The 12,040-nt window shown below is 49.1% G+C and overlaps 1 protein-coding gene across 1 annotated transcript; it reads left to right on the top strand.

The window, feature by feature from the left end:
- Positions 1-7,165: 7,165 nt before the first annotated feature.
- LOC144109760 (uncharacterized) lies at positions 7,166-10,495 on the top strand. Its single transcript, XM_077642557.1, has one exon. The coding sequence runs from the start codon at positions 7,166-7,168 to the stop codon at positions 10,493-10,495; it is 3,330 nt and encodes a 1,109-aa protein (XP_077498683.1).
- The last annotated feature ends 1,545 nt before the right edge of the window (positions 10,496-12,040 follow it).

Genomic DNA, 12,040 nt, shown 5'->3' with positions numbered 1-12,040 from the left:
CAATTTCTCTTGTATTATTGCACTCCCTACATAGACTGCTGAATTTAGAACCGTCTGTGTAGAAATGGGTGAGATTCTCGTATTTTTCACGTACTGCAAAAGTATTGCTGTATATATTCCTGTGGGGTTTAACTTTTGCGAGTGTGTGTCAGTGCGAAATCGCATCAGCAGGAAACGTGTGCCAAGTTGGCAACGGATCGGGTCTCCCAGCAACATTGGGAAGTGTACCGAATGTGTTTATTTCTTGACATTTTTCTTCGAAGCGGAGGAGGAGCGTTTTGACAACTTGAGGTTTGTTGGTGAAGAGTGTTCTGGATGGGCATTTAGTAACTATGAGGTAACACAGATGTTTCAGTACCCACCTTATTTTCAGTACATGTGCACAGGTTCCCCTGTCTTTGATGGGCGGTTCATTCGCTTCTACGTGAAGACTATTTACGGGTGATCCATGTTCTGCAAGCCCCAGCTGAAACTCGGAAACCGAAGTTTTGTACTGGATCCAGCCTTTTAAGGTACGATGGCCTCGCAGACCTATGCACTATGCATCCATAGTCTAAGCAAGAGCGTATTACTGAGCGATAGATGTGCAACAGGCACATCCTATTGGAACCCAATGCTTTCTTGACAGTACTTTGAGTATTTTTAGAGATTGGGTTGCTTTCTTTTTTAGGCTGTTTATGTGCGGTAGGAATGTGAGTTTTTTGTCAAAAGTTAGGCCTAAAAATTTGTGCTCTTGTTTTACTGGAAGTACGCTTTTATTCAAGTGGAGGGTGGGATCAATCTGCAGTCCTCATTGCAGCGAGAAAAGAACAGCAACAGCTTTTTTTGTGGAGAAAACGTTAATCCATTTCTATCTGCCCAAAGTGCTAATTTGTTTACTGTGAGTTGTATTTGTCTATCAAGTTGACAAGCTATAAGATGCGAATGCAATTGGCAGGCCATCGACGTAGACTGAGTACATAATCGACTGTGGAATTATGGTGGTTAAGTAACTCATTTTTACTATGAACACTGCAGTGCTTAAAATGCATCCCCGAAGCATACCATTCTCCTGAGTGAAATTCCTCGATAGGGTAGCACTGAGACGAACTTAGAATGAACGGCTGGTGAAAAAGTCTCTCAAATATTTTAGCATCCTCCCGCGGGAGCCAAGCTCTGCCAGGTGACGAGGAATCCCGAACCTCCCCGTCGTGTCATATGCCTTCTCCATATCAAAAAAGACAGGAAGGCAGTGTTTTCGCTGCATGAAGGCCTTTCGTACTGTGTTTTTCAGGCGGACTAGATGGTCAACTGTGTAGCATGCTTTTTAAAGCCACATTAGTGGGCATCAAGAAGCTCACGGGATTCCAGATTAAACATTAACCTAATAGTGAGAACACTTTCAAAAGGTTTGGCATGACAGCTTCTAAGTCTTATAGGCCTGCAATTACCAGGCGAGATTGGTGGCTTTCCTGGTTTTAGGAATGGTGCAATAATGGCTTTTTTTTTCAAGCCGCTGGTTTTTTTCCTAGTACCCATATTTTGTTTAAAAATTTTAACACAACTTCTACAGAGGGTTCAGATAGATGAGACAGCATTTCATAATGAATTTCATCAGGGCCTTGTGCATTTGGTTTACCTATAGAATTTACTCTCTGAATTTGTTGAAGTGTAATTAAATTATTGTAAGGCTCGTTTTTGCTTCCTGCCGTAGGGAGCCTTTGTTATTCGGTTGTGTTTTTGTATTTTAAGAACAACTGTGTGTGTAGTATGCGGAACTAGACACTTTAGGAAACCGCGGCCCCAAAAGGTCTCCTTGTTATTAATACTTGTCTGTATACCAAAAGTCTCTCTGCAGAGGAAGTGTGAATGGGGAGTGGCTGCCATTTAGTTTTCAAACCCACTCCCAGATTTGTTTACGTTACTGGGCTGTTTCTGGAAGACACATTGTGAAGTTTTTTTGGAGACTTCGGCGTAGATATCGGGCTTTAGCTTTTGCGTTTTTGAAAATTATGAGATTCTCGTGAGTAGGATACCTACAAAATACAACCCAGGCTTTGTTCTGTTGTTTTCTGGCTTTTCTGCATTCTCGTGTCCACCATACCTTGTGGTTCTGGCGCACCACTCTTGTGGTCTGGGGAATAGCTAGGCGTGCAGCATCGATGATCCACTTCGTGAGAAAATCATTGAGTCCTGTATGCTAAGAGTTTCTTAGAAAATGCTTTCTAAACTGGCTTTTCTCCAAACAACACCCAGTCAGCCAAATGGAACTTCCATCGTCGTGGTTTAGTTGGGATGACTGCGGGCGAGGATGATAGGCTGACAAAAACAGGGAGGTTATCACTCCTATACGGGTTATCTAAAACATCCCAATTAAAATCTTTAAAAACAGACGGTGAACAAAAGGACAGGTCTAAACAGCTAATTTTATGAGAGGTTGGGGAACAGTATGTAGGATTTTTCGTATATAAAAGACAAATTTTTTGTGATGATAAAGTCTTCGATTATTTGTACCCTGCCGTCACAGCGTTCGGTTCCCCAGAAAAGGGATTGAGCGTTAAAATACCCAACTACCAGATATGGCTTGGGAAGTGCACTGATCAATTCTTGTCGATTATGGACTGTTGATGATGAATGTGAAGGAGTGCATACAAAACAGAGTGTTAGTATTTTGTAACTGATGATGCTGACTGTAACCGCCTCAAGTTTTGTTTTGAGTTTGAGTTCTTGAGCAGGGACGCCGCTTTGAACGGCGATCGCGACGCCTCCTGAGAGTCGATTTGGCTGCTCGCGATCGCGTCTAAAAGTTAATGCTTCAGGATGTGCACAAGTTGTGGACCAAGATTGGTTTCTAGAAGACATAAAGCTGCCGGTAACATTGACCCTAAAATATGAGTAATATGTCACTAATTTCTCAAACTTCTCCAACAGTTCCATTGAAACTAAACAAAAGCGATGCTTATGTTTGGGGGTGGTAATGAAAAGGGGGTTTACTCGTGTTCTGGGCCCATTATCAGGGTTCTGTCTCTTTTTCGCTCAAGAGAGCTGCTCCGGAGCTGCAAAGCGGGAGGACTGGGAATTACTCCATTATCCCGCCAGAGGTGCTGGAGAACAGCGGAGAAGCCGCGGGTGTGTGTGTGTGTGTGTTTCAGGCCTTCCACGAGGGGGGTAGTCCTGCGGGATGGCGACCCACGGACTGGCGCTCGTTGCTTTGGTGATGGCACGACAGCCTTCGCCTGTCCGGCCTGGGGTGTGGATGGCCCTGGCATAGGCTCGGTGAAAGTGGCCCCGGCAGGTGCTGGAGTGCTGTGTGGTGCGCCGGCCCTGCGCACCACATCAGCGAAGTTGGATTTTGCTTTGAAGCTGAATGTGTTTGTAAGCGCAAATTGCCTCCTGGCTTCTTTAAATGAAATATTTTCCTTGGTCTTTATGGTGATTATTTCTTTTCCCTTCTTCCAGGACGGACACGCCCTGGAGTATGCAGCGTGGTCTCCTTCGCAGTTAGCGCAGCGTAGGGCTGCGTCACATTCCTCAGAATGGTTGTCCTTCGAAGCGCATTTCACTGAAGTTTTGCGACCGCAGAAACTCTGTGAGCCGTGGCCGAACCTTTGCCGATTGAAGCATCTTCGGAGGTTCGGGACGTAGTGCCTGATATTTACTTTAAGGTATCCGACTTCGATGGTTTCAGGCAAGGTGCTGATGTTAAATGTAAGGGCCATGTGTTTAGTATCTATTTCTTTGTTATCCTTGCGCATTTTGATCCTGTAAACGTCAATTACATTTTGTTCTGTGAGCCTTTTAAGCATTTCGGTTCCCGTTGGATGGATAAAGTCAATTTCAGAGATTATGCCTCGAGACTGTGTTAAGAGATCGGTGGGGAGTCACGGAGACTGGGATGTCCCCTATAGGTGCAATAGTTGAGATTTTAGAGCACTGGATATTGTTGGGGAGTTCTAGTGTATACTGGGACGGAGAATGGGGCGCTAGACGCGGACATCACCCACACGGAAGTGATGGCTGCGATGGGGAGACTTCGGACGTCCTCGGTCGCGGGGCCAGATGCAGTAACTAACAAAATCCTCAGAAATCTGGATGACACTCCCGCGGTGCTGGTCAGATAAAATATCACGTTTGAGAGCATCAGCGCAGCATCCCGACTGTTATGGGTGCTGACGCCTTTATAAAAGGCGAGCCAGTCGTCCACATACACGTCGTCGGTCCCGCAGAATGTGCCTGGCCCGCGGGGGCGGGCCAAGAGAACGGCTTGCGTTGCTGACGACGATGGGGCGGATTCAGTAGACTTGGTAATGTTGGAGAGGTGTCGGCCACTGCGGAGATCCAGCTTGGGGCCTGGGATCGAATTTAGCAACGTCCAGCGAACGTTACGTGCCGGAAAAGGTATTCAGCGAAGCCAAGGGCTGAAGACCCGAGACAGCCGAACCACTCACAAGAGCCCACCACAGAAGCGTCGTCGTCGTTCTCAAAACACTTCGTCGCTCTCCAAACGTACGTAGCAATATATTGAGGTGCACATGAGAAGATTTTGTTTAATGCATACATAAATGATATTGTTGGCATAGATCCTTCCATTGATTTTGTAATATACGCAGATGATAGTACAATACTTATTTCAGGCCCTAAACTTAACGATTTAGTTGTAAAATGTAATGATATACTCAATACATTATCTAGGTGGTCAATGATGAATAAATTAAAGATAAACCCTAACAAGTCCAAGGCTATAATATTTCGCGCAAGAAACAAACCGACAACACCGAATTGCATGCTATACTTTGAAAATCAACAAATAGAAATTGTTGAAGAGCACAAAAACCTTGGAGTCTGTTTTTCATGTCATTTAAACTGGGATGCCCACGTCGAACACCTCTGCAAAAAACTCTCGTCAGTCTGCGGAGCCCTTTCGCGATGCCGTGAAACTTTACTTTTAAAATGTGATCTAAAAATTTCTTACGCATTATTTTTCTCTCACCTTAACTACTGTAGCTTAGTATGGGCCACAATGACTAAAATAACTTAAATAAGCTTCTGGTATTGCAAAAGAAAATTGTTCGAATAATCGCCGATATAGATATCATGACCGCTACGAAATACGCCTTCCAAGCTCATAACATTGTCCGCTTTGATCTTTTGTATAATTTTGTTATTGCAAAAAATGTATTTTTCCACGGCATCTATCGTCAGTTTTTATTCCACCTTAGCATATTTAGACACGCGTGATGCTAACATACATATAAGAAGTACGAGCTCATGGAACATACCCCGCTTTCGCACCGACTATAAATTACAAATGTCTTATAATCTGCCACATGTTTTAAACACTTATCAACATACAATGGGATATACAAAAGCTGAGCTGCGGAAATATTTTGTTCAAATACCAATCTATGCCTCCACTTGTTGATTGTTGAAAGTCTTGCTTGAGTGTTAACGTTTTCAATGTTTTTTTTTCAACATATGTATGGCCATATTAGTGTTCTAACTTTTTTAACATTATTCGAGTCAGTGTATATATGTGTCGAGTGTTTTTCTTGAAATATTATACTACTGTATGTGTGACGAGTTTTGAAAATTTCTTGTACCGTTCGTGTGCTACTGCTTGTAGGGGTTTCCTGGACCCAGTCAAGCTGCCCAAGCAGCTTTTAGCCAGGAAACCCCCCAGTTGAAACTGGAAATAAACTTATCGGTATCTGTATCTGTATAGTCTTAGATATTAACCTCCTTTTTTAAGTTCTTCACATATACTCGTTCTTCGAGTAGAGCTCCGCGCCAGTCCGCCGCTCTAGGCGCGTGACGCCACCGCTGCTGCACTCATTTTCTGGCTGCCCGTTTAGCAGCAACCGCAGGAGACGGAACTTGCTAGAATCCTCAACTCTCGCCACATTCCTCTTTGTACGAAAGCCACTTTTCTGATTATTCCTGCGTCATCAACCCTCTGGTTGTTTCACTCCTCGCCCTCACCGTGTACCCCTAATTCCACGGGAACTCTCCTCGTCCTGATTCGAGGATAACAGGCCTGCGATGACGGGTGACCTCCGGAACAAGCCTTCGGGTGGAAGCCTAGGCAACCCCCTTCGGTTACGCACTTCTACGCTCTCTCCATGATTTCCCCTTTCCACGCGGTAACCACCCTCTGGTCGGAGATTACTCCACTGAAGATGAAGAAGACATGCCAGCGAAACGGAGACATTGGCTCCGGCTTTTATGATCAATTTTGCAGTGTTAATTATTTGTTACTGCGGTATAACTATTACCATTGTATCCGTGAAGGTGCGGGTTATCAACCAGTACCGGCGGCTACCACAAGGTACGAAGTTTCGCCAATTTTCCGGAATATGCTGTGGAGGTCGGCGCCGTTCCTCTAAGCCTAAACGAAGAGCTTGGAACTGCCCATAGCGAAGCCTAACCTTGGCGTGGGAAGGCTATCGTCTCACAACGAGCTCATGATGAAAGTGAGTAGGCACGAGGCCACTATTAGCAAGATGGCAAACGAGATCGCGACAATCAAGAGCCTTCTGACTACTCATTTCACCAGCAACGAAACACCCCCGTCAGTATTATGTGACATCACACCGGGTAATCACAGTGCTGTACCACCAACATCCGCCGAGAAGGAACCGGCACCCAAGAGACGGGCAATCGAGAACCCGAAGGAGCGGAAGCTTAATGACCGGGTGGACAACCTGAAAGATAAGGTTGACCACATCGAGGAACATCTCGATGGGCTCGACGATTATATTAAAACAACCTTCACCAAGATGATTAACGACAAGTTCGCCGCCGCTGAGCTGACGTGTCAGCAGTTAACGAACGCAATACAGCAAATAACGCAGCAGTACAATCCGCAACAATCATGGCCGCTTCAGCAGCAGCACCAACTACAACAACAGTGAAGGGTCTCGTGACCTGGCACTGGAACTGTAACGGTTTCGCTAGTAAGAAGGCAGTCTTGCAGCAACACATAACACAAGTAGCACGCAAGCCCGATATCATCCTGATACAAGAGACTCGCACTGATGCGGTATCGCTACCTGGTTATCGGGTATACGCCAAGGCTCCGAAGGTCACCGGTGGTAGAGGGATATGCACATTGGTTCGCAAGGGACTCACCTTCATTGAGCATGAGTTGCAAAACAGTAAAATTGAATACACTCTCATCGAGGTCGTTATGGGCAAGAAACAAAAGAACAGCACTTTTCTGCTCAACGTCTACAGCAGCCCTTTACACAAGAAACAGAAATTCAATACGCTCCTTCACATAGCAAGCACAGTGGCGGGGAATCACAGGCTCGTCGCCTGCGGGGACTTCAACGCGGCGCACCCGGCATGGGGATATAACAAGCAATTGGCCAAGGGGCGCGACCTGTTCCAAGATACAATAGACCTGGGCTTCACCCTCATCACAGACCCGACTGATCCTACGAGGATTGGGAACTCTGTGTCCAGAGACACGACGCCGGACCTCACGTTTGTGAAGAACGACGAGAAGGGCAGTATCTCCTGGCACGACGCGGGGTGTGAGCTCGGTAGCGACCACTACATCGTAGAGGTCATCATACCAGAGGAGATCAAGGCCTCGCAGGACACCGGAAAACATAATTTTACGGATTGGGATGCCTTCCGTAGCCTATTACCAACGGAGGTGGAGGAAATCGAGAACATAGCAGAATGGTCAGCCCATATCGCGGGGAAGATCAAGGAGGCGACCACGGTCAGAGAAACGGATGAAAAGGTTGACAAGGTTGACAGCCGCCTGGCGCATTTAATCGCGGCAAAGCACTCTATCCTAAATAGATGGAAGAAGCAACGACTCCACCGGCGCCTCAGGAAGAAGGTGGCGGAGCTGAATCGCGCCATCGAAGCCCATTGTCGGGTGCTCTGCACGCAACAGTGGAACGAAATCTGTAGCGCCGCAGACGGCCAAATGCATTGCGGTAGGAACTGGAACTTGTTGCGGCATCTGCTCGACGAGACTAAAACAAAATCCCACCAACGCGACCGCCTCGCAAAGATCATTTACAGATCAGTCAAAGAATACGGGGAACCCGAAGTAATCAGACGTATAGACAGAAAGTACCTCCGAATTACACCCACGGATAGCCATCCCGAGTACAGCGGTCAAGCTAACGAGAAGCTGGACCGCGACATCAGCGTAGAGGAGGTTCGAGCGGCCCTGCACCAACTAAACAGCAGGTCAGCGGTCGGCCCAGATAACATCTCGAACAGAGCACTCAAGAACCTCAGCGATGTGGCGATCGAGAACCTCACCGGTTATTACAATAAGTGCTGGAGGGCGGGATCACTGCCCCAGCAGTGGAAGACTGCCAAAACAATCCTTATTCCCAAACCAGGCAGGCCACCGAACACGGACAACCTCCGGCCCATCTCGCTCACGTCCTGCGTGGGCAAGGTGTTGGAGCACGTCCTAATGTGTAGGTGGGATTACCTGGAGGAGTCGGAACTTTATCCCACCACGATCATCGGGTTTCGCCGTTCTCTCAGCACCCAAGATGCGATGATTCTCTTGAAAAACGATATCATTGACGCTGATACCCGAACGAAAGATAACAAGGCTATCATAGGGCTGGACCTGCAGAGCGCCTTCGACAAAGTGAAACACTCTGCGATCCTAGCCCAGGTGTCCACACTCAACATGGGCACAAGAACGTACAATTACATCAGGAACTTTCTGACGGGGCGGACTACCGAGCTCTACACCGGAGATCTACGGCTCCAACCGAAAAAGCTCGGCAGTGTCGGGACCCCCCAGGGCTCGGTCATCTCGCCGTTGTTATTCAACCTCGTTATGATCGGGGTGGCCAAGCGACTCTCTCGAGTTGAGGGGGTCCGGCACACTATCTATGCCGATGACATCACGCTGTGGGTTCCGGGAGGCAGCGATGGTCACATTGAGACCACCCTGCATGAAGCCGTCGACGCGATCGAATACCAGCTAAACGGATCCGGATTGATCTGCTCACCGGCCAAGTCAGAACTCCTGGTGTTACCACCAAAGTACGTCAGACGTAACAAAAGTGAACCGAGGGATTACGAGGCCATCAAGATCTTCACGAGGAACGGTCAAGTGATCCCTGAGGTCGACAAAATCCGGGTGCTTGGCGTGATTATAGACAAGCGACGGTGCAACGGCGAGACCATTTCCCGTCTTACAGCCAAGATTACCAACGCAATACGCCTCATCCGACGAGTCGCCAACCGCAAGGCCGGTATGAAAGAAGAAAGTTTGATTCGGCTTGTGCACTCCTTCGTAGTTAGCCACGTCACCTACGTTGCAGCCTTTCACAACTGGATGCAGTGTGAAAAGAATAAGACCAACGGCCTCATACGCCGAGCTTACAAGGCGGCACTCGGCCTTTTCGAGTGTACGGACACCAACAAGCTCCTGAAACTCGGGGTCCACAATACCCTTGAGGAACTTGCGGAAGCGCAACAGACTGCCCAGCTGGAGCGGCTCTCTATGACCGATGCCGGTAGGCGTATACTTCATTACTTGGGCTTCACACCCAGGTTGAAAAAGGCCACTAGTGACGTTCCTGTTCCTGACGGGACCCGATGCCGGATTCGGGTAGACCTCATCCCGAGAAACATGAACCCTGAGTTTAATAAGGAGCGAAGAGCGGCGAGGGCCAAATTCCTCATCGACTTTCATGCCAAGGATGCGCACGCCAGGTTCGTGGATGCGGCTGAATACCAGGGAGACCACACGGCGTTCGTAGCTACTGTCATCGATGCGTCATCAGGCGCCACGAGGGCAGCGGCAAGCTTACGGGTCCCGGAGGCATGTCAGGCGGAGGAGGTAGCCATTGCCTTGGCCATTGCCGACCCCGGATGCCAAACGGTGCTGTGTGATTCCCGAAGTGCAGTGCGGAATTATGCCAAGGGCAAAGTATGCGGTGAGGCTGTGTGCGTTCTGTGCTCGACTGACCTACAACGGGAAGAAAGGTATGTCAGACTCAGGTGGTTCCCGGCGCATGCGGGCAACGATGCGTCGGAGAAGCACGCTAACCACAACGAGGCGGCACATGCAGTGGCGCGAGCGCTAAGCCACCGCGCCGCTGCAACCGACCGTCCAACGTGGTGTAGTGCCAAAGACCACATGACAACATTCAATGAACTTACGCAGTTTTACCGCCTCGCTCGAAGGACTTTCCCACCCCCACACCCGGGACTGAGCCGAGCGGAGGCGGTGCTGTTTAGACAACTACAAACTGGTTCTTTACCAACCCCGGTGTTAATGACTCATCTATACCCAAACTTATATGAAAGTTATGTGTGTCGCGTGTGCCAGCGGGAGAGGGCACCTCTGACGCACATCCTATGGGACTGCACAAAATTCCCCGACGAGGCTTCTAAAAGCATAACGATTCCGCCTCGACTCGCGGCTGCGGCGGAATGCTCTGACCATGACATGCAAAGCTGGGCCGTCCAGCAGGTCTCGGCGGCTCTTGAGCGACAAAGGCCTCAGATCCTCCGCTGAGTTGCCGCTGTTACGTTTCACCTACGACGCGCGGTATAGCCGGCGCGGATGCAACGGTCGCCGGGGCTTCGTTCAAAGTGGCGGTCATTTTGGGCCCGTTCAGTGCTGCCGTAACGCCTCCCGCCAAGCGCGTCAAGGCAGGTTTCAATGCCACGTGTCGTCGTGTGTGCGTGTGTGTGTGTGTGCATGTTGGTGCCCACGCTTGTCAAAGCGCGGCAGCCGGGGAGAGGAGCTCCCCAACTGGGAGGCGAGGAGGTCTGACCGGCGCCGGCCCGGCGGACGCGCCCGTCACGTCTGTACATGTCCGTGCGTCGCCGTCTCGTGCGACTCATCCCCAGCCGTTCCTTCTTGCCCTCGACTCCGAGGGTATAAAAAGGCAGCTGCGCCGGACGCCAAAGAGAGACTTCGATTTCTTCCTTCGAGTAACGTGGTCGCCCTGACCGGCTGCTCTTTTGCGATGCCAGAATAAACAAGTTGTTCTGTTGACAGTCGACTGATCCTTTGCCGGGACCTTCGGATGTTTCCAGCTGTGCCCCAGGCCGCCAGGCCAACGCTACCCTTGGGGCTTGCAACCCATTTGCAACAACTGGTTGCCAGCGGTGAGATCCCGACAACGGAGGCCAGCAGCGAAGATATGCGGTCAACTGTATGCTGAGCAGCACAACGACCATCCGGGAGCAGTGCAACGAGCCCTGTGTGATGACTGGTTGCCTGCAGCGGAACGACTGCGCTGAATTCTTGGCTGCGAGGTTTGGTGAGTGCGGGAATTTCTTCTTCTGAGTTTTGCCAGGCTTTTGTTAGTGTCAGAAACTGAGCTGGTAATTGTGGTTGTCGTTGCTGCCGGGTTAGTTTGCGGCAAGACAATAGTAGGCAGTAGAGAAAGCAGCATTCGGAGCAGCCATGGATTTGAAGTCGTTGCGCAAACCGAAATTGCTGGAGCTTGCAAGAGAGTTGGGTCTGGATGTCTCAGACAAACTCAGAAAACCAGAACTGCTAAGGGCTATTCTTGAGTTGGACGCTGAGGATGACGAGCTGTCGGAATGCCTTGAGACCATTGAGGAGAGGGAGCAAAAAGAGAAAGACGAGCGCGAACGTAAAGAACAAAAAGAGAAAGACGAGCGCGAACGTAAAGAACAAAAAGAGAAAGACGAGCGCGAACGTAAAGAACAAAAAGAAAAAGAGAAAGACGAGCGCGAACGTAAAGAGCAAAAAGAGAAAGAAGAGCGCGACCGTCAACACGCTTTGGAAATGAAGCGTCTCGAGGTAGAGATGGAACGCGCTCGTAATGGAAGTCAGGCACACGGTGCAGGAGAACGGGTATCGTTCAAAATGACTGACCTGATGCGGCCGTTTAAGCTTGGAGAGGACATTGGTTTGTTCCTGGTTAACTTTGAGCGAACGTGCGAGAAGCAGGGGTTCTCTCGGGAAACGTGGCCACAGCGCTTGCTCACTTTGTTACCCGGCGAGGCGGCCGACGTAGTCGCTCGCTTGAAGAGAGAGGAGGCAGAGGATTTCGACCAAGTGAAATCGAGTCTGCTAAAAAAG

This window comes from Amblyomma americanum, chromosome 11 (genome assembly GCF_052857255.1).
Source record: "Amblyomma americanum isolate KBUSLIRL-KWMA chromosome 11, ASM5285725v1, whole genome shotgun sequence".
Lineage (NCBI taxonomy): Eukaryota > Metazoa > Arthropoda > Arachnida > Ixodida > Ixodidae > Amblyomma > Amblyomma americanum.
Note: the sequence above shows the minus strand (reverse complement) of the source record. Positions and strands in the feature narration are given on the sequence as shown.